The sequence below is a fragment of the Mastomys coucha genome, unplaced genomic scaffold (genome assembly GCF_008632895.1).
Source record: "Mastomys coucha isolate ucsf_1 unplaced genomic scaffold, UCSF_Mcou_1 pScaffold22, whole genome shotgun sequence".
Taxonomy (NCBI): domain Eukaryota; kingdom Metazoa; phylum Chordata; class Mammalia; order Rodentia; family Muridae; genus Mastomys; species Mastomys coucha.
This window is the reverse complement of record NW_022196905.1, coordinates 194,885,061-194,909,111: the sequence shown is the minus strand read 5'-3', so window position 1 is coordinate 194,909,111 and position 24,051 is coordinate 194,885,061. Positions and strand designations below refer to the sequence as shown.

Here is a 24,051-nt window from a genome sequence, read left to right as displayed (position 1 = left end):
ACAAAAACCAAACCAAACAAAACAACCACAAAAAAAAAACCCAGAAAGGGGAAAATAGACAAACAAAGGTGAATCAATGGAAGAAGGGTAAGACTGTAAACTCTAGGTTACAAGCAAAAGGCATCTTTCTATCTTCACTTTGAGTTAAGTCAATCACGTATGTACTGAACTATTAAGCAGAATGGAACAGAATGAACTTTTCCCAAGAGTCAAGAATGAACAGTCGGTTGATTTGCTATCCTCGTGGATCATATTTATGTACAACCAAAACATTTACATTTTAGATCTTTAAATTTATTTTGATCATCTCAATGTCCTGTTAAGTTATACATAATGAAATAGAATAATTTTTTTTTAATTTATAGTTAGTCTTCACGTCTCTAGATCTGATGTTTTAAACTTCAGATTGGATCATGATAGTGATCTAGATAGACTTTAAAACTTGTTTGGAAGTTCTGTGTGTATATGGTCAACCTGGGAGCACAGTCTTCATAAATGAGTCTTCTATGAAGAGCATCCTCTGATGCATCCTCCCTGGAGGACCATGTAAGATGGCAGGAAGTCATGGAAGATTTATAGACAGATTGACATCACTACTTTGAACCATTGGACCAACAGGAAGTTTTCTGAATCACTCTCCTACTTAGTTGTAGGGATGCGACATAGAGTTGAATTAACTGGCAATTACCAGAACTGTGACTATTTTCAGTTTGTGCATATATATGGTATTTTCTTCCAGGTTCCCACTGAAATGCCAACTTCATCCCTGTCTTATTTTACCCATAAAGGAATTTTTGTGCTCTCATAATTTCTAATATCTGTCTTGTTATTACACTTGTAACCAAGTCTAATGAGATAGTTATCTCTCCCAGAATTGCTAATATTGCCTGATCAGGAAAGCAGGAGGTAATTGAATGGGAGAAGCAAGGGGAGTCTACATGAAGGGAGAAGTAAGAGGAGGCTGGGGTGGAAGGGGAGAAACAAGAATAAGCTGCAATTGATAGATGTGTTACAAGGCAAGAATAAAACCCAGTATCTTTTATAGTAACTTTAAAAATTGAGAATACTATTTTAAAAAGCTGTGGGTTGGCCATATAATCTGTATAGGACAAACATGGGCTGCAGTAGGTTTGATATGGTGACTGAGAAGATGAGAAGGTCTAGATTTGGAATGATAGGGTAGGGGAACAGGAAGGGTAAGAGATAGTTGATTAGTTGAACTTCTGCTCAGCTCACTGCCAGGGCACTTTTTACTTTTGTTTATGAAATGCCGGCTAGGGTGTGGTACCACATACCTTTCCAAGGATGAATATTTTAGTAGAGAAAACTTAGTACTTTTTTGAGTAAAAGCTGGAGTGAAAGCAAATTCGTATGTGTCGCAGCGCACTCAAGGCTGTTTTGCTGCTCTTGATGGGCTATTCCCTCATCATTACTGTCCTTATCTCTTGACAAAGTCACAGCCACCCTACTCCTCTTCAAAGCACTCTTTCATAAACCTTGCTATCACTATAACCTCTCTAGACCTCTTCCACTTAGTCAGTGTTTTTAATAAATTATACTAATTGCTATGTATGCAGATAATCCTCAGAATAATCTTGTGGTTCCCTGAGTGTACATTTTTTTTAATCTCAGTATACAGATGTGCTTTAGTGATGGAAATTATTCTTACTCTATGCCTCTCATTATGTCACTGTATTCACAGCCAACATGAGCATGTAGTTCACCCTTAGAGGTACCTGTTCCCTTTTCAGTCAAATCAACACTAAAATGAATTCAGAAGGTTGTCTTTGCTGGGAGGGATCATCTTCTAGGTGGAATAGCTGGTAGCTTCATTTGCAATATTATACTCATAATGAGACATGTGAATTGAGATTGATTTTTTTTTTAAGTTTTTTACTCTTTACAGTAAATGTTACTTTCTGTCTCAGTTTATTTGAACTAGGATTGATTTAATGTATTGTGTAAGTAGATACCAATTAAGGAAACATAGAACGAATGAAATTAAAATTAATTTTCCCCCATGATTTTTGTGTCACTTGTATAACTTAAGACATCATTTGGCACAATGTCAATTTGGTACAATGTTCTGCTATTTTCTTTCCAGAATTTTCACAGTAAAGTTGCTTTCTAATATAAAATAAATGAATGAAATAATTTCCTTCTTTTTAGATCTTACTGTAGAAAAGAATAACATTAGAATGTTAGCAGTGATAGATAACCAGGTCATACATCTTATGCATATCCAGTATGTAATTCTTCGTTTTCTGTACTATTTAGTACAGGGCCAAAAAAAAAAAAAGAAAGGAATGCAAAGAACTCCCCAAGAATCCAGTGTTGTTGTTTTTTTCAAAAAGAGACTGGAGTATAGAGTAGGTTTATTTTAATTTATTTGTTAAATTTTATTTATCATCTGCTAAATAAAATATGCCTCCAAAATTCTTTTGAAAATAAATCCCCTTTAACACTTTTGAAACTTATGATTTTCTTTATTGAAAAACAAAACAAATTCAAAATATTATGCCCCAAAGGAGTAAGCTAAAGTGACTTTCATTTTATCTGATAACATTCTGTTCTCTGGACTTTGATGTTTAAATAATAACAAACTGAAATCTTTGATCAGAACCTAAACATTATGATTTGATCACATTATGATTTTATCAACAGAGAGTATTACCAGTGGCTAAACCATCATTTCTAGGATTGCAAATTGATTTCGGTAGCATTATAATTACCTTAGGACAAAGGTCCTATGTTGAGACTATAAATATAAATGTAAACCAAATAAACAAAATAAAATGCCCCAAACCCCCACACATATAAATAGCAACATGCATCAAAAGTTCAGGATATTAAAATAAATACAAATTTACTCATTAAAATTTCAAGCAGGCCAGTTAAATGGCTTACAACATAAAGACATCGTGCTTCAAGCCTGATGACTTGAATTTGATGATAGCCAGAATCCATACATATATAGGTGAAATGGGAGAACTGACCCCACAAAGTTGTATTCTGTCCTCCACATGCACAGCTTGGCATGTGTACACTCTAGACACATATATCATATAGTCAATAAAAATCTTTTAAATAAAAGTAAAAATATCAACTTACTATATCACATGTTAATAAACAATAAGGGATCATTACTATATAAAAATTAATAATGAACTAAAGTTAGCATTGCATATGTAAAACTACCGCTGCCTCCATTAACTCCTGAGAATATTGTCTTTGATGTGTGATTTTCAATTTTGTTTTTATTTCATCTTCAGTTGATATGAATAAAAGAAATCTGAGGTAGAAATAAAGAAACGTGACAAATCTCATACTAAAGCCTTAGTAGTGCTAGCTGTTAGAAGGCCAGGATGGAAACCACAAAGGAATTCCTAACAATAAAAGATCTGTGTGCTGTGGTGAGACACTTTTCTATAAAAGAAGCAGGTCTTGCTTTATTTATTATCTTTTTTTATTAGATATTTTCTTTATTTATATGTCATATGGTATCTCCTTTCCCGGTTTCCCTTCTGAAAAAAAGAAAAAAAGAAAAGAAAATTTTAAAAAAAAAAAAAAAACCTGTTCCCTCCCCCCTCCTCCTGCTCAGCAACCCACCCTCTCCTGCTTCCTGGCATACCCCTACACTGGGGCATAGAACCTTCATAGGACCAATGGCTTCTCCTCCCATTGATGACTGACTAGGCCATCTTCTGCTATACATATGCTGCTGGAGCCATTAGTCCCACCATGTGTACTCTTTGGTTGGTGGTTTAGTCCCTAGGAGTGCTGAAGGTACTAGTTAGTTCATATTGTTGTTCGTCCTAAGGGGCTGCAAACTCTTCAGTTCCTTGGGTCCTTTCTCTAGCTCCTTCATTGGGGACCCTGTACTCAGTCCAATGGATGGCTGTGAGCTCTACTTCTGTATTAGTCTGGTACTGTCAGAGCCTCTCAGCTATATCAGGCTCCTGTCAGCCAGCACTTGCTGGCATCCACAATAGTGTCTGGGTTTGATGATTGAATATGGGAATGATTCCCTTTATTTATTATCTTAAGTTATTAGTATGTGGTGGTTCAAAGCTGATTGCAGTCTGTGGACTTCTTAATCTAAGTCTTGAATTTACAACTGTGAGTCATGGTAGCATATATCAGCATTTTATATGATCTATTCCTAGTTCCTCTTTCTTTTTAACAGTTGTTAATACAATGATCTCCAAATAAAAAGAAAAAAAATTCAGACATAGCAAGACTCCAATGGTTAAATGATTAGGATCTCTAAGTTTCTAAGCTGAAATGAATCCTGTCTTTGAATTTAAACATCTCATTTAAAATAGGTTTTCTTTGTTTTTCAATTGTCTAGGATACAACCTTTGATGTTTAACCATTGTTATAGTTAAAAGTAACACAACTTACATGAAGTTTTATCAAGTAGAATTTTTACATAGTTAATTTAAGTGTATCTTTTCAAAGAGAAGTATAATTAGGTATACCAGTTACAATAATTAATATACTCTAGAAAAATGAAACAATCTCAATTTTGCAAATAGATCATCAGTGAGTATGGAATATTTATAGTAGGCTAGTAAATATCTTTTCTATTTTCTCTACATTTGACCTTATGACATATTCTTGATTTGAAATACATTATAAGTAAAACATTAATTTATAATCCTGTTAGATTTTCAGATTTACATGAAAATAAGAAAGACTAGATGATTCTACTGCCTCCATTTGAAGTAGATTTTACTCTTTGGAATCATCCACCATATTTCTACCCAAGTACCAATTTCTACACTTGGTGCTTTGCTGTGAAATTTTGATGTGGCTTAATATAATGGAATAGCTTCACATTTCTAATTAGAGATAGTCACCTGCAATGTGTGTTTCAAAGAATTTTACCTAGTACATGCAACATGATCCCATTCATAAGACATTTGCTTTAAGAATGAGATGGATTAGTCAGCTCTCTCCAGTTCCAGCTCTCCTTATGTCAGCCGGCGTGTACTTGACAAGATGTTAGACCTGATTTCCTAGTCTTGAATTCAACACTCTATTCTCGACTTTGTGGTCAATAAAATACAGCAAAACTCATATCCTGGGACACTTCCTTGATGGTAGGTCAGCCCCTGGGCATCTTAGAATGCGCTCTTTGGAAGGTTATTTCTTGGAAACCTTCATTATTTTCAGGAAAAACAAACAAACAAAAACAACAACAACGACAACAACAACAACAAGATGGCTGCAAATGAGCACACAATCAACAGACACTATCATCTGTCAGCTATTTGTAAGCCAGTTTGATGAAACCTAAGGACGGTTGAATACCTAGCTGACATTACACAGTAACAATTCAAGGCTGAATGTAAGAAGTGAGGAGCTGAGAGTTAGCACATGAGAGTTATTAATGAATCATTTTCATACACTCATTTGAAGAATGGTTTATTTACAACAAAAGACACACGTGGCACTAATTTATCTTTATCTGGCTCACAATGTTATTAGATTATTATAACTGTCTCAGAAAAATAATATACTAGGGAGTTAAATAGTACATAAACATTGTTACTATTAGTCTAGACTCAACTCTAGAATCACACAATACACTTGATTTTTTTAAAAAAAAAAGTAATTTGAACTCAATAGATTCACATGTTTTGCCTCTTGCTATGACTGAACAATAGTCGGAGCTATATAAATTTATATTCCCCCTCACCAAACACAAGATAGAAGATCTTCAATGATTTACAAGAGCGACCTGTTTCAAACATTGTCTACTTATATCTTGTTCATAGTTGTTTACATAATATTGCTTGTCTCCTGAAATACAATTAGAAGCCCATAATCCAAATCTTTAAACAATTTTAAATATTTTTAACCAAATCCATATTTATTTGAAAGTGAATGGCAGAAAATATAGTCTGGTCTTGTCTCTCGTCAAAGTGTACAGGCTTTTGCTCTATGGCTGAATTTTATGATATCACATTTCAAGCTTCTAATGTAGGGCATTTAGTACATAACTGATCGCTCACACCTTTCCCTGCTTTAGGCCTTCCTTCCCTCTTCTTTATATCTTAACCAGTGTGGCTTGCACTGCCCCTTCCAAGTAAACAATTCATCATGGAGGTGTATCTTCCACCAAAGTTTAAGAAGTCTTATACACACACACTTACACATATTTAAGTAGAGCAGTAACTAATACATTTAGAGAAAAAAATTAAATATTCTTGCCCTACCCCTCTCCTGGACTCTGAGAAACATGGATGGTAGTTAATGTTAACCTTGAAGCTAAAATATTAATATGCTCGGAAAATACTTGACCCCTGCATTTTTTTTAGTATAAATTATTTTCTCTGACCTTTCTTCAGAGAAGTTTGAGGCAAAAAGGGAGTGTTCCTACCCAAACCAAGGACATTGTGGAAGAAGGGAAGTCCCAAAAGACCCCGTATCTCAGTTTCCTTATTTGCACACAACCTGTTTTGTTTGTTGAGAATTTGCAAGGTGTGTTATAGATATGATGACTATAAATTACTCAGACAATTTCATTGACGAATTACTCTGACCCTTCCACAGAGGTAGAATAAGAAGGTCTCCTACAATCAGTGATTATTACACTCACCCTAAAAGTCCTATTTCCTTTAGTTTATTTTGTTGTTGTTGTTGTTGTTTGTTTGTTTTGTTTGGCTTTCTGATACACAAAGTTTCTCTGTGTAGCGCTGGCTGTCCTGGAACTCATTACTTAGATAAGGCTGGGCTTGAATTCAGAGATCTGCCTGCCTCTGCCTCTTGAGTGCTGGGATTAAAAGCATATGCCACCACCTCCTGGCTTAATTATCAGTTCTGACACCAGAAAACAAAAGACACAGCCTGCTCGGACAGTGCAACACTTTCCTGTACTGTTTTCTCTGTTTTCCCAGCACCCTAGACTCCATTTCTGAGTCACTGACTAATAACTTATCACCTGTGAATAAAAAAAAAGTATTAAGAAGTGAAATCCTGTTTGTTTGTTTGTTTCACAAGTGAAAAGGAAGAGGAGGAATATAACTTCCATAATAAAATAGTTTCTATCTCATTTCTGTGCATATTCTTCCTCCCTTTGGCTCTTCAAACTCTTCTGTGGATTGTTTCTCCTAATTTCCATCCTGAGTCTTGGCTGTAGATTCTCGCTCTCTTGTTAATTGGTTTCATAGTTTTTTGTTTGTTTGTTTGTTTGTTTTTGTCTTGTTGTTTCCTAAGCTGTGGTTTCTCCCTCATTCCTCTACTTCCTGTCTCTCGGCAGAGAACTGACACCTACTTGAGTTTTAAGTGACTTCAAATGCAGGAGAAACTTGTCATCCATTCCTGATGGAACAAGAGTTGTAAGGACCAAGATTAAACTCCAGATTAGTCCAGAAATGGGCGTACCAACTCGAACCTCGCCCCACACCCCTTTATATACTTTGGATTAGTGATCTATCCATGAAAATCAAAGTAAAATTCAGAGTAAATCATTTTCTTTATGGTTTAGAAATACAAACTAGAGAAATAATTAACTCTGAGATGGGAAAAACTTAACTTTTGATAGCCAGCCAATTCAAGCTTAAGTTGTTCCGGGTAAATAATGTCATGTTTTCTAAATACTAGCATCTCAATGTTTTTAATAGAGTCATGATTACATGATGACAACAAATTAATTATTTTGGCTTTTTATTTAAGAGAGAGAGACCCCTTCGTCTGGTGACATTCTAGTACACTACAAGTATTTTTCAAAGCCCACTTTCTTTAACAGTATGGAAGTGGTTTGCTTTTATAACCTGATGATATTTCCATTTTTTAAAACATCTTCCACTTAGACTACATTCTGAAGATCATTTCTAACGCTTTTATTACTTAAAAGGACTTAAAAGAAAATGAGTCCTTCTAAGACTCTTGCAGGGTCAAGCAAGAAGAGACTATTAATGTCTCGATCACAGTTAACATTCATAGGCAAAAATGTCCTTCGCCTTTTCTGCTTTCTTTTCTTCCAAGTTGGCCAGTGTGTATAAATCCCACTGCTTAGTAGTCAGAGCATCCCCTAACACTGAGCCTGTGGGAATTTAGGAATTTCTACAAGGGCATGTCAGCCCAAAGGGCTCCTTTGCTCTGGGTGAAATCACTTACAACAAAGGACAAGGGAGCAGCGGGGGAGGGGCGACTAAGGGACTTGGACCGGAAACAGTGAGTCCACTGGCGTTTGCATAGTAAATCCCCCGCTGCTGGTGGATCACTAATCAGTAACCGTGGAAATGCAATGTTGTACGAGCACTTTCCGCATAAGCTGAACAAACATAACCAATTCCGCTGATAGTGGGCTACTTCGCAGTTTTAAAAACTTTTCTCATCCTAAACCACTTCCTTCTGATGCTGGATTTGTACCCCCGGGACCGACCCCCAGTCCTCCACCCCTCCATTGCACCCCACAACATTCCTGGAAGTGTGCCAAGCTGCGTCTTAGAACTCCAAAGAAACTGGAACGAAGCTGAACTGCTCCAAAGGCTACGGTGAGGTGACTTGAGCCACTCAGGGCATCCTCTCATTTACCAAGATTCTTCCAAGGAAAAATGAAGCTCTCAGCCTCAACTTCAAAACCTCTGTGCAAAGGAGCGTTCAGTTTGCACAGGGACTAGGAACTGTCCCCAAATCTCGCCCTTCAGCATGTCTTTCTGTACTCAAGTTAAGAGCTGAAAGTTTTATAAGTTTTCCTTATTCATGACTCGCTTCAACTTGCACCACAAAGCCCCCATCAGATAGGTCATAGTGCTGCTCCTCCTTAGAATCCGCTTGCTATTTCTAATCTTTCTCTTTCTAAAAATTCGTCAGATATTGTCCAAAGCAAGATACACCAAAGTCGCAGGCACCCTAAGCATCTTTTTTTTTTTGCCTTAAATGCTACCCTCCCCTCCCTCCTTCTTCCCAGAGTAAATCCAGAGGTACTCCCGGGAGCAAAGCGCAGGAGGGGATGGAAGGGGATAGTCCAGGGGAAATGCACGCAATCAGTGGTTCACAGTCACTTTCAGTTAACACCTGCTTCCCTCCCCTGCGGATCCGTGGGGAGCCGCTGCACTCACCCATATCCAAAAGTCTTCCTTCCTCTCCAGAGGTCCCCAGAGAAGTGTGAAAGACCAGGCAGGCAGGCGCTGCGTGCAGTTCACTTGTCCTAGCTGCGCTTTGGGCTTCCAGTGCCCCAGCCACTGACGGCCTGGCCCCTCCCAGCGGAGACAGCCCCGCCGGTCCCAGTGAAATTCCGCTGCCCGCAGACCCCTCCCTCTCTCCACCTGCTTCTACTGATTAAACCTACTTCCCTCAGCTTCACAGTTGCCTAGCTCCTGGAGGCCAGCACCCTGACCCCTTTCAGTTTCTGAAGAGCTACATGCAAATGTCTCCCTCCTAAAAACATTGTCCCCCTACATTCTCACAGCACCCCAAGAGTCCAAGCATTAACCCTTACCCAAAACGGTAATTGAGGGGGAAGATCCTTAGGGAAAAAATTAATCCAGAAAAAAAATTAATGTGAGATCATTCGATAATGTCTTTTTCCTGTCTTTAGTACAATAATTGTTTCTTAATAAGGATGTTAAAAATAAGAGAAAGAAAATTTTCCTCTATACTGGACAATCTCTTCTACATTAAATTTTTATTTTTGCAATATAACATGACTATGTTATGTGTAACATGTTATATTGCACAAAACAAACACACACATTCACACATAAATATTCACTCATACACATTCACACACACACACACACACACACACACACACAGCAAAACTTAGCTGGAAGTAAAGGATAAACAGGCACCTGGAGAGAGTCTGGAGTTGGAACCAGTGAGTGATGCTGCACTGGGATTTGGTTTCATAATTTGTAAAATAAGCTATCAGGAAAAAGTTACCTCTGACGTCTCTTCAAACCAAAAGAGATCATAATTCTATGGAGATCTGGCCTAATTTTTTTGAGATTTATCCTGAAGAGGTTATTTTGGTAAGTCCCAAGAGTTTCTTAAGCTACCGTTTCCTGTAGCGTACACCCTAAAGTGTACAAATTTATACCACGAACAAGAGAAGATAAAGTAGAGCTGGATACCAGCCCTAAGGAGATCCTGTCTGATGGAGAAGACCTTTTATAAAAATCATGTAGTATCTTTAGCAGGAGACGTGAATATATGCAGACCATATTACCAAATCAGTTCAGAAATATTTGCTCAGCCATCTCTCCTGTAAAGGAAGAGTATGTTCCTCGCAGAAAGGTTGCTAATGCATTTCAGTTCAGTGGGAAGGGCAAGTCAGTCTTGTGGGAGGGGAAAGGAAGTGGTCGATAACAGTTAAAAGTGTTCAATGTATCATTCAGAAATACATCACCTTTCTGGAATTGGACAGATGTGAATGAAGTGTGACCAGAGCAAAGCATGCCATTCATACAGTAGTTCTCCATAAATAAATTATGAATTTTGGAGACTGATTCAAAAGCTCAGATCTGCAAACACCTGATATCCTAAGATAAGAAAATGTTTAAGAAATTAAAATTTCTTTGGATTTTCTGTGGCATCCCATCATGATGATGACACATGAAGTGAGTATCACTGCCAGGCAATATCCCCAGTCAACTAAGCAAGAAAAACTCATAGGTAAGCAGAGATGCTGCAGAGACGGACCTTAATCAATTTACTGCACTCTATCATTGTATCCAGGGAGGCAGACAGATGCCTGAGAAAAGGATGGGCATCCTTTAAACAAAGCATGATTCAGAAATTTCCCTAGAAAATTATTAGAATTAAACAATACAATTCAAAAAATGGGTGTGAGCTGTACTGGCTGGTTTTGTTTGTCAACTTGACACAAGCTGGAGATATCACAGAGAAAGGAGCCTCTCTTGAGGAAATGCCTCCATGATATCCAGCTATAAGGCATTTTCTCAATGAGTGATCAAGGGAAGAGGGCCCAGCCCATTGTGGGTGGTGCCATCCCTGGGCTGGCAGTCCTGGGTTCTATAAGAAACAACCTGAGCAAGCAAGGGGAAGCAAGCCAGTAAGCAGCAGTCCTACATGGCCTCTGTCTCAACCCCTTCCTCCAGGTTCCTGCCCTGTGCCCTGTTCCAATCCTGACTTCCTTTGGTGATGAACAGCAATGTGGAAGTGTAAACCGAATAATCCCTTTCCTCTCTAACTTGCTTCTTGGTCATGATGTTTTGTGCAGGAATAGAAATCCTAACTAAGGCATGGGCCTAAACAGAAAGTCTGTAAAAGATTAAAACTAAAGACTAGGAAACACTTTACGTGTGCAACATCTTTAGCCATCAGGCGAATGTACATTAAAATGTCTTTTAGACTCAATCTCTTTCCTATCAGAATGGCCTCCAGGAATACAAATGACAACAAATGCTTGTGTATATATGAGAAGGGGAAAATCAAACACTGCTGGCAGGAGTGCAAATTAGTACAGCCACTTTGGAAATCAGTCTGGCAGTTTATCAAAAACTATAGATAGAACTGCTGTATGATCTGACTATGCTACTTCTGGTCATGCATTCAAAGCAGAGACCTTATATCCTACCCTAGTCATTGCAACTCTGACAGCAGTAGCTAGGAAAGTGGAATAATCTAGATATTCATCAACATGTGAACAGATAAGAGAAATGAAGTACAATAGACACAACAAAATAATACTCAGCTGCAAAAGATGAAGAAGAAGAAGAAGAAGAAGAAGAAGAAGAAGAAGAAGAAGAAGAAGAAGAAGAAGAAGAAGAAGAAGAAGAAGAAGAAGAAGAAGAAGAAGAAGAAGAAGAAGAAGAAGAAGAAGAAGAAGAAATGTGAAATTGTCAGGTAAATGGATGGAGCTAGAAAAAAAAATATATTGACTCAAGCCCAGAATGACAAATTTGTCATGTTCTCTCTCATGTGGATGGCAGGTCCTTGCTTCCAATCTTTTGTTTTGTGTCTTTAGTTTGGAGCACAATGGAAGTCAGGAAACTAGAAAGGGGCTGGTTATTGGAGGGGGCAGTGATGCATTTAAAAAGGGAGAGTAGTGGATTATGGGTAAAACAAAAGGAAAATGTGGAATCCTGGGTTGAAAGGCTTAAGCAAAGAGGGGTGTAGAAGTATCAGGAATTTGAAAGGTGGAATAATGGCTAGTCTAAAGGAAGTATATACAAAAAGTCATGTGGAAGCTTACTGTCTCACAACCTGATTAAAAGTATACATGGAGGTATAGTAGAATAGATGTAAAATAAAAGAGGAGAAAGGAACACTGAGGATGAAAAGATTAATTGGCAATAGGATCTGAAGCCAAAAGTCAGAGAAGTGGGTGAAGGACAAACCAAACTAAATTGAGAATACATTAAATAGCCACATGTTACTGTGCTAGCTTTAAAATAGACCTTAAAAAAAAATGAGTTCAAATGGATATACCCTGCATGAGTGGATGATATTGTTCCCAGTAGATGTGGGTTATTAAATAAGCTCGCATGACAAAGCATGGGATATCCCCTTTGAGCTGAAGGCCCCAGAGGTTACAAAACAATACAGTATGCTCCCATTGCCTTTGGTTACCCAGCATAATTATGTAAATAAATTGCTACTACTGAAAATACCAAACACTTTGGCTGAAAGGCATAGAGAAATCCATCTCAAATTAACTGGAAAACTTCTCTGGTGGCTAGCCTTAATAATGGTGGAAGGTGTTATGAAGGTTGCATGGGAAGAAAAACATTGCTTCTCCTAGCCAGCCCCGGACTCTGCGTGTATAGTATGGACATTTCAGGCAAAATGTGCTCAGCAATACAATAATAACCTGACTTTAATAGGATAGCTAACACATTTCTGATTGTATTTGAAGCCTGTTCTACAGGAGGAAATCCCATGCCTACTACAGAAACCTTGGCCAAAAGCCAAGGGAGTTCATGGGCCCTAAGGTAGATCCTGATGCCCTTAGTTTGCCAAATGGTCATGCTATCAAGCTGTCTTCTAAATATTTATGTTTATACCCACAGACCTGGGATTCTATAAGTCTTAGTCAGAGAAACTCCTTTTCTTGCAGTGGCCTGCAGCCAATACTGAGATGCATAACTCATCAAATTGCCAAGAATAAGAGACTGAGTGCTCAGCCCTAAATTTTTATCAGCTCTCTCTCTGGCCCCAAAGCTCAGGAATCATGAAAGAAGGTAGGTAGAATGCAGGGGCTGGAGAATCAGGAAAGATGCTTTCAAATGCTGTCTTTTGATGTATCATGCCATTGTATCTATAAACCACATCAGTTGCACCTCCTCAAGACCTACAAAAGATAAAGCCTGCCAAAATGTCTCTATAGACCCCATTGTCTTAGTGAAGAACAAATGAGAGTTGATCAGTGATGAGAAAAGGACAATCATTCTTTGAAGATGTGGCCACTGTAGGTTTTCTATGACCCAGAGGACAGTCCCACACCCATACATGTATTAACTGGACTTTAGATATCAAAACAGAGAGAAAAAAGGTAGGTAGGAGAGGGAAGTGTTAACAAAAAATAGAGAAGCAAGGCAGGGAGATGAGAGGGGTTCATGGCACTATGGCACTATTTTATTAGAAGATGTATGAAATTTTCAATGAATAAACAATAATAATGAGGAAATGGAAATAGATTACCAACATCTAGTAATCAAAGCCATGATATTCATTCCCTTTTTGGTCTATTATACATAAATATACTAAATTATGATGTTTGAAGTGGCCATTCAAAGAGAATGCTGTCATATTACTTGAAAAATGTAGATTCGATAGAAGTACATAAATAATTCATTGCCTCAGTAAATGTCTGCTATTTGTAGTATCAACTTTCTGGCTTTTCTTTGTATTTATACTTTTAAAAACTTATTAGCAGAGAAGCTTCTTCCTGCAACAGATAGGAATACATACAGAGACCTACAGCCAGACATTTGGCAGAAAGTAAGACAGCTTGGAACATTCAGCCCTAAATGGGATGTCTCTATCACAGTGTATGGAATCTGGATGGGAAGGAAGGGGAGAAAAACTGGAAGGAGTTGGGGGAATGGAAACTGTAATCAGAATATATTACATTCAAAAATCTATTTTCAATAAAGAAATACTTTAAAATTATTTATTAGAGTATATGTTCAGCAACATGATGGTGTGTATGTATGTAAACATACAAATCAGTGTATGTTTTGTGGGGTATGTGTGTGTGTTTGTGTCTATGTGTGTGTGTATGTGTGCGCGCGTGTGTACACGTTTGGATCTCTTGTGCAGGAAAAGGTCTCTTGCTTAACCTGGAGCTCCCTGGGTCAGCAAGAGCCATTAGACACTGATCTCTGAGGCTCTTCCTGCCATCGTCTTCCAGTACTGACATTGCAGGAAGATGCTATCATATCCCAATCTTTACATGGGTACTAGAAATCATGGAAGACACTTTACCACCCAAGCCCAAATTCCACTTTTTCATTCTTACTTCCTTTGTTAGTTATTTATGGTTGTCAACTTGACTACATTTGGATTTAACTAAAACTCAAGAGGCTGGGTACACTTGTAAGGTATTTTCTTTTTCTTACTTAAATTATTTGAAGTGGGAAGAGCCACATCTAATTCTGATCTTTTCAAGTAGGAAGATCTACCTTTAATCTGAGGCACACCTTCTGCTGGCAGTCTATGTAAGGGACGTGAGAAAAGGAAGCTTGCTCTTTGCCTGTTTGTTGTGGCTTCTGCTGGCAAGCCCATCCTTTCGCTGGCATTAGAGACTGTTTATTTGAGACTGTGATATGTACTAAAGACCAGCTGAGACATCCAGCTTTTTGGACTTAACAACTACTAGATTCTTAAAACTTCCATTGATAAATGATATCATATTTGAGTAGCTAAACTAAAGCATATAGGCTATTCTAATAAATTCCCTTTCTTTAGATAGATAGATAGATAAATAGATAGATAGATAGATAGATAGATAGATAGATAGATAGATAGATGATAGATTCATCCCACAAATTTTGTTCCTCTATAGAACCCTGACTATACATCCCCAATTGTTCATTAAGTCTTAAGTGATTATATTTATACCCCTGCATTCATGTATCATCTCTAGCCTTATTATCTAGGCTATCTTGGTAGGCAGTCCTAAAGAGATGTGACTAGAATTCTGTTTGGAATATGGAATTTATTAACATACTTTTGAATAAAAATTGAGAACTTGGGTGGAGCTCTATAATTCTGAGATGGATGACAAAAAGTCATACTTACTGATAGAGGAACCACAGATCATTCATGACTTGAACCTTTTATGTTCTAGTCAAATATCAATTAGACATTATCAAAGTTTGAAATGTATTGAGGGAGAATGATGGATGAGAAATGACAAGATATCAAAAGCAGGAAATAAACAAGAAAAAATTGTAAAGGAAAGTTTCAAGAAGAAAGCAGAGTGTGCTGGCTAAATTTAAGGCAACTTGATACAAGCTAGAGTCATCTGAGAGAAAGGAACCTCAATTGAGAAAATGCCTTAACAAAATCAGGTTGTAGGGAGACCTGTAGAACATTATCTTAATTAGTGATTGATAGGGAAGGACCCAACCATTGTGGTTGTGGGTACCTCTGACCCAGACGTTCTAGCCTCTTTAAGAAAGCTGGCTAAACAAGCCATGATGAGTAACAGGCCCTAGTGGCCTCTGCATCCGCTCTTGTTTCCAGGCTCCTGCCCTGTTTGAGTTCCTGTTCTGACTTTCTTTAACAGTAAACTACAAAGTGGAAGTGCAAGGCAAATGAATCCTTTCTTTCCCAACTTGGTTTTAGTCATGATATTTCATCATAACAATAGTAACTCTGATGAAGACAAAGCAGTCGTTTGAATTAGCTGTCACCTAGAGAAAAGCTTAAGGCAAGAACTGAAATTAGTCAGCTCATTGATAAAAACATTAGCAAGAACATCTGTGACCAAACACAGCGGGCATCTAGATAAGTGCTAAAGCAAATAAGCACAGCGAAACAAAACAGAACAAACACCCAAAGAGACAGAAAGGTTTACTGCCTACAGAAGGTAAGGAAAGTGTGGTAAATATTTTCAAAATAATAATACCACCCATGAAGAAAGAAAGATGCTGACTTTACTCATGAAGTCTATGCACATTCACATAACAGAATGTTCAAGACTTGAGATGCTCAATTAAGGAGTATCTCAGTTTGAGGTTGTAGTTCAACAAAGGAGGAGGACTGGTGACTAAATTCATGAGAATAGTGAAAATGGGAACTCTGTGGGGCATGTTCAACTTATTAAGGTGGTGGTCAGGTATGGCTCAGCTGTCATAATCAAGTTTTCTCTGATTATAGACATATATAAGAATGTGCATTACTATAAGAGCTTGCAGTAGAGTGGATAGGACAGTGCCTGTAAAGTATATAGGCTCAAGAAATGTTTATTTTATGAAAGTTAAAAGTGTTTAATTAGGAAGTGAATATAGAGATGAAGAACCTATAAATGATCTAAAACAAACAAGAAAAAAGAATGATGGGAAAGGAAAGTTTACAGATCCAAGAAAGTTAGAGGTTTTGAGAGAACAAATGACTGGCGAAGAGAAAAAACTTTCAAATAAATACAGAGTTTTTGAGGCAAGGCTAGAGCAACTTAGGCCTGATCATCTCAGCATCCTCTGGGCATTAGGAAAGACACATTTACAAAGAAATGATTAGTGCTACAGATCAATTTACAGAAAGTAAGGAAGCTCATCAAAGCTGCCAAAGTAGGGGGAAGCAGGAGCACAATGTATAAAAGAAATTCCAAGCAGCACTGTAGTTTCAGAGAAACTGAAAAGAAATTTATAGGAAAATAAATCACTATTTTTGTGATTATGTTTGCAGTTTATAAGCACCTGGACAGAGAAGAGATAAAGTGGGTAAGTGTATTAATAAAAGGCTAGGAGATTTGTCCAAGTTCTAGGAGAGCCTCAGTTTTCAAACTGTGGGTTGAGATAGTCACATATCAGATATCTTGCTTATCATATTTACGTTATGATTCATAACTAGCAAAATTACAGTTATGAAGTAGCAAGAAGATACATGAACACAACATGAGGAACTGTATTAAAGGATCAGAAAGGTTGAGAACCACTGTAATTGAGCTATAAAAAAAAGTTATAGAGCTCTGATGCAAAAACAATTAAAAAGGAAGAGAAGTAATTATTGCTTCCTGTTATTTTTGTTGTTGGAGCTGGAATTCCATTCATGTGGCTATCTTCTTTTAGTTTTGTTGGAAGATTACATTTTTGCTTTTTCAGGGATGTAGTTCCCCTCCTTGTGTTGGAGTTTTCCATTTATTACCCTTTGAAGGGTGGGGTGGCAAGCATGAGGAGGGGGGAGGCAACAGGGGTTTGTTCTTGTTGTTTTTGTTTGTTTGTTTGTTTGGAGGGGAAACTGGGAAAGGAGAAATCACATGACATGTAAATAAAGAAAGTATCTATTAAAAAATAAAATAAAATAAAAATTTAAAAAAAAAGAAGAGAAGGCAAAAGTGTTATACATGTGAGCTCACATTAAGTTCAAAACTAGCCTGAAATATATAGTTAAACCTGTTCTATAAAACGAATAAAATGTGTTCATGCATGCATGCATGTGTGTGTGTGTGTGTGTGTGTGTGTGTTATGTTTACATGTGTTCATGATGTATGGGTGTCTGTGTATGTCAGTGTTTGGATAAGTATCTATCAAATACTTCATTTTTAGGATGAACTAAAATAATAAGAGCACCCCAGAACAATATTAATAGACTGGAATAAATGGATGGCCAAGTTCCTCAAGGCATAAATGAAATTTAAGAGCAGATTCAGTGGAAATAAAGCATGAAAGGCAGTGAGGGATGGAGTTGATATTCTACAATTATTACATGAGAATTTGAGAATATGGAGCACGAAAACGTTGGAATAACTTGGAATTGCCGGTGGAGTTTTTTTATAAAGCTCAGTGGAAATGATCTTCCTTATAACGAGGTAAGACTTTGTAGATAGATATTAGAAATGGTATCACTAAGTGTAGTAAATTCTGTCATGGGAAAAATAGGAGTTGGAAAGGAAAACATTCGTAAGTAAAATTTAAACAACAAAATTCATTTGAAACACTAAAAAATTAAAGTTACACAATTTTAAATTGCAATTATAAATATTACCGGAGATAAGGAATGAATGCAGCCTGTGAAGTTCATAAAAATGTTTATGACTTATATATATATATATATATATATATATATATATATATATAAAGATCCAAAGATTCTTGAGTACCTTAACAAATGTTGAAGAAGATGTAGAAAGCTAGATTAATCTGGCTTTACAAGAAGCAGTAGTTCTACTCATAGACATATTTGTTTTAGATTTATATATCTTGTTTTCTAAGTGGTTTGCCTACATGTATGTATGTACAACACAAATATACTTGATGACTACAGAGGTCAGAAGAGGTCAACATATTCCCTGGAACTGGAGTTATGGATGGTTGTGAACCACAGTGTATTTGCTGGAAACTGAACCTTGGTCTTTATTCAGACTAGAAAGAGTAAAGAACATTTCACTTGTGGAATATATGGTTCAGGGTAGTGATTGTGATATAGCTTTAACATGAGCTGGTGTTGTGGGTAGAGCGGGGCCCACAGGGCTAGGATGGAAGGCTTGGTTTTGTAAAAAATGACCTTTATTTTTAGCAGAATAGGGTTTTGTCAAGGATCCTAAACTGGTTCTAGCCTTCTATCATGACTCCCAATCTTTCCTGGGACAGGAGTTCAAATGTCTCTACTTTGACTATTCAATGAGGACATGAGGATTCTCACCCCCACCCACCTTTCTGTATGACTCAAAGGTGCCTTTTTCTTTTTTTATTGAAAATAGAGTTTCAAAAATACAATACATTCAGATTACTGCTTTCCCTCCCCCAAATTCTTCTAGATTCTCCCCACTTTTCACCCATCCAAACCCACACCTTTTTTTTGTAGTTCATTAGGATAAAAAGAGGGACCTAAAAGCTTAATCATAATAAATTAAAGTAAAAGCAAGTTGCTTACATTCATCCGTATTTGTTCTGTTTCAAAAGAAAGAATGTGGGATGCCTAGGTAACCTCTTCATATTACTTTAAAATCCCATACTCCTTTTTGTCTTCTAGTGAACACGTAATAGGTGCACTTAAAATATTCAACCCCTTTGCCTTTAGGCTGTGAGTGATGCTGGGCCTTAGCTGATGGCACAAAATGATGTGAATTGGGATCCATCACACAATATGCTGTAGACTATGTTATTAGCATCTGTAAAGCTGGCCAGATCTTTCAGTATGTTTTCGTCTCTCACCTAGAACTCTATCACATCACCAAAGAAGTGCTGCTTTTCTACAAGCCAGAAAATTTACTGAGTTCATTTCATAATCCCAGACATAGAGGCTTTATGGACAGAGATTGTGTGGATAGTTGAGAAAGTAAATGTCTTGTTGTGCCTGGCTGTACTTATCTCTGCATCTTCTTCACTTCTTCATATGTAATACATTTTTGTGATAGTTTTAGATATACAGGACATGGAGCAGAAGATGAAGACTTCACACATGTCTTCCGGTTCCTAGTATTCTACTGCCTGCACACATGACAGCATACTTTACCTACGAAAGGATGTCACAGTTGTTTCCACATTTGAGCACACACACACATACACACACACACTTGTGCACCTTCAAACATAAGTCAAACACCCCACACACATACACCAAAACTCTCTTTTACAACAAAAAGTAACATTAACATTATTTGCATGACATATGGGGAACCGGGGGTTAAAAATGTTATGGTCTTTATCAACATTATACAACCACTGAATTTCAGAGTAAGAACTGGCACCAAAATCGTCATTCCTTCCCCTGAGCAATACAGACTCTAATCTAGCTTACTGTCTCTTGATGGGAATATGTTCCTCTTCTTCGCTCATTCTCATTATTATATCAGTTCCCTGTTTTTGCTGCCAAAAATGTGCTCTTGTATCTGACATGCATCCATAATTATTTTATAACCACACTAATTTAGTATTTGAGGCTGATTATAGTTTTACAGTCTTAAAAGTTCAACCTTAGACTGTCTCTGTTGCATTACTTGATTATTTTTGCATTCTTGCATATTTAGAAACATATTTCTTGCCGTGTCCTTGAGGCAATAGATATTTATAAGCATTGAAGATTCTCTCCTGAGTTAGCCTTATTTGTACAACTTAAATAAATAAGATAATGACAATAGCAATAAGACTCTGTGATACACAATTCCCACTATAGTTTCAATATGAAATGTTCTCCAAAGTCCCATATGCTTAAGACTTGATCCCTACCTTATTGTTACTGGGAATGAGAGGTAGTAGAAACTAAGATGCACCTCCTTAAAAGAGATGGAAAGGCAGTCACCAGACATCCTTTTCCTCAGTCTCGTCTCCATTTTTGCCCCTGCAGTTCTTCTAGACAGGAACAATTCTGGGTCAGAGTTTTTGACTGTGGGACGGCAACCCCATCCCTCCACTTGATGCTACTGGAGGTGGACCCTACAAGTTTCCTCTCTCCACTGTTGGGCATTTCATCTAAGGCCCCTCCCTTTGAGTCCTGAGAGTCTCTCACCTCCCAGATCTCTGGTACTTTCTAGAGGGTCCCCCCACCTCCCACCTCCTGAGGTTGCATATTTCCATTCATTCTGCTGGCCCTCCATCTCAAGGGAAGGCTCCAAGGCCTGACACTATTACTGATGCTATGGTGCGCTTACAGACAGGAACCTAGCACGGCTGCCTTCCAAGAGGCCCAAGAAGCAGCTGACTGAGACAGATACAGATACTTATACCCAACCAATGGACTGAAGTCAGGGACCCCTGTGGTTGAATTAGGGAAAGGCTGGAAGAAGTTGAGGAGGCGGGCAACCACATAGGAAGACCAATCTCAACTAACCTGGATCCCTGAAATCTCACAGATACTGAGTCACCAACCAGGCAGTGCACACTAGCTGGTAAGAGGCCCCTGATACATATACAGCAGAGGACTGCCTGGTCTGGCCTTAGTGAGGCAGGTCTCCCCACTCCATGGGGCCACAAGTCTCTAACCCTATAGAGACTTGTGGCCCCATGGAGTGGGGAGACCTGCTTGGATATGGGAGAGGAGGAATGGAATAAGGAACTGCCAGAGGGCAGACCGGGAGGGGGATAACTACTTGACTATTAAAAAAAAAAGATTAAAGATAATTTTTAAAAAGAGAGAGATGGAAGGATCCTAAATGCATCTTCTTCCTAGTCACTAGCTGTGTGCCTTTCCTTGTCCTGTCGAAGACTCCCACCCAGATGTGCTGTCAAGTTGTAACTCCAAAAGCAATGGAGCCAATCGAATGCAGAACAAGTCTTCAAACCATAGAACTAAAATAAATGTTTTCTCTTTGCAACGTTAATTCATTTCAAGCATTTAGTGGAAGGCTAGATGACCCAGGCCCTCAGTATCAGCTTGAGTCCTTTTTCTATTTTTTCATATTTAACCTAATTTATTTTCAAACTTCATTTGCTTTATCTCCAGCCCACTGGTGTGTGGGAGTATAAGTGTGTTTATAGTTTCAGCAAGCCACAGCCACTAACTGCTCTTCATTAGATTTGTAATAAATCCTCAGAACTGCATCTCTCAGAATTCACTTAGTCTAGAGCAAAACATCTGAAATTATAAAGTATAATTAACAGGGCTCTCCTAAAGAGCTGTTCTAACACACCACAGATATTGTATCTGATTGGAGTACCCTCTCTGCCTTAATATGTATCAGGTTATTTGCTAGTGCTTTTCTTTTCTTTTCTTCCTCTTTATTTTAAAACTGTAAGTTTTTAAATTTTTATTTTATTTATTTTTTATTTTTATTTTTTTGAAGAGGAAAGAGTTTATTTCATCCTTTATCTTTCAGTACATTATGGTAGTCAGGACAAGAAATCAAACATGAACCTGGAGGCAGGCACTGAGGAAGAGGTCATGAAGCAATAGAATTTCTATCTTGTGCAAACTGATTTCTTATTTCAGCTGTTCAGGGATGGCACTTACAATAGTAAATCATCAGTCAAGAAAACACTCAATGATCTTTTGCCTACTAGACAACCTGATGGAGACATTTTCTCAGTTTCCTTTTTCAGTTTGACTCCTGTTGACTATATTTGATTTAAAAAAAAAAGAACAAAAGAAAGAGAGAGAGAGAGAGGGAGGGAGGGAGGGAGGGAGGGAGGGAGGAAACTCCTGGTTTTGTTGATTCTTTGGATAGTTCCTTTTGTTTCTACTTGCTTGATTTCAGCCCTGAGTTTGATTATCTCTTGCCTTCTACTCCTCTTGGGTATATTTGCTTCTTTTTGTTCTAGAGCTTTCAGGTGTGCTGTTAAGCTGCTAGTGTATGCTCTCTCCAGTTTCTTTTTGGAGGCACTCAGAGCTATGAGTTTTCCTCTTAGCACTGCTTTCATTGTGTTCCATAAATTTGGGTATTTTGTGCCTTCATTTTCATTAAAGTCTAAAAAGTCTTTAATGTCTTTCTTTATTTCTCCCTTGGCTAAATTATCATTGAGTAGGGCGTGTTCAGCTTCCATGTGTATATGAGCCTTAGTCCATGGTGATCTGACAAGATGTATTGGATTATTTCAGTCTTCTTGTGTCTGTTGAGGCCTGTTTTGTTACCAATTTTATAGTCAGTTTTGGAGAAGGTACCTTGAGGTAATGAGAATAAGGTATATTATTTTAGGATGAAATGTTCTATAGATATCTTTTAAATCCATTTGGCTACTGTTAGTTTTACTGTGTCTCAGTTTAGTTTCTGTTTCCATGATCTGTCCACTGATGATAGTAGGGTGTTGAAGTCTCCCACTATTATTGTGTGACATGCAATGTGTGCTCTGAGCTTTAGTAAAGTTTCTTTTATGAAAGTGGGTGCCCTTGCATTTGGAGCATAGATGTTCAGAATTGAGTATTCTTCTTGGTAGATTTTTCCTTTGATTAGTATGAAGCGTCCTTCCTTATCTTTTTTGATAACTTTTGGTTGAATGTCGATTTTATTTGGTATTAGAATGACTACTATAGCTTGTTTCTTGGGATCATTTGCTTGCAAAATTATTTTCTAGCCCTTAACTCTCAGGTAGTGTCTGTCTTTGACACTGAGGTGCATTTCCTGTATGCAGCAAAATGACTGGTCCTGTTTACGTATCCAGTCTGTTAGTCTATGTTTTTTTAATTGGGGAATTGAGTCCATTGATATTAAGAGGTACTAAGAAATAATGATTGTTGCTTCCTGTTATTTTTGCTAGTATTTTCTTTCATTACCTCTCCTTTTCTCCCCAAGTTATTATGTTGTTGTAAATGGGAAAACTGAAGGAAAGGAAATTTAAATAAACTCATACAATTTCACAGAGAAACTCAGGAACTCTGTTTCTATGACTCACACTGTGTCAATATAGTCAAATTGTTTTTAGAAGGCTACAGCTTATTATTCTTGGCCTGGCTGACATATCTACCAATCCAAAGCCAGGAATTAGAATACAAAAAGAACGATGCATAGTTTTATACTTCATTATGCTCTCCTGATAAATATGTTAGAAACTATTTCTAAGTACTCTTTAAAAAAAAAAAAAGGTGCTGAAAATGTATGCTTTTGCTCATTGATCACTTAGAATAATTGACCAAATTAGAAGAATTTTCAGAAACCATGTATACCTGATGAGATGAGCAGGCTCTGCTGACAACTCATGAGATTTAGAAGCACTACAAGACAAAACTTTGAGCCATCTCTAAGGGCATTTCTAAAGAGTTTTAACTGAGATAGAGAGAACTACCCTAAATAGAGGTGGAACTGTTTCATGGGCTCAGATGAAATAAAAGAAATGGGCTGGAAATGAAAGAAAAAGCAAGTTAAGCACCAGAAGTCATCTGTTTCTGTTTCCTGAGCACTGGAAGTCATCGTCTCTGTTTCATGAACCTGTACAATACAAACTACGGTCTCATGTTTTTTTTGTTTGTTTCTTTAAAGATTTTATTTATTTATTTATTATATGTATACGGTGTAGCTGTATTCAGACCCTTCAG

At 37.5% G+C, this 24,051-nt stretch overlaps 1 protein-coding gene across 1 annotated transcript in view; it reads right to left on the bottom strand.

The window, feature by feature from the left end:
- Positions 1-9,290, bottom strand: part of Gpm6a (glycoprotein M6A) — a 258,666-nt gene extending 249,376 nt beyond the window's left edge. Inside the window, exon 1 of the mRNA XM_031339836.1 lies at positions 9,075-9,290. Within this exon, the coding sequence (XP_031195696.1) occupies positions 9,075-9,078 (4 nt within the window). The 5' untranslated portion in view covers positions 9,079-9,290. The remainder of the gene's footprint in view (positions 1-9,074) is intronic.
- Between the last annotated feature and the right edge of the window lie 14,761 nt (positions 9,291-24,051).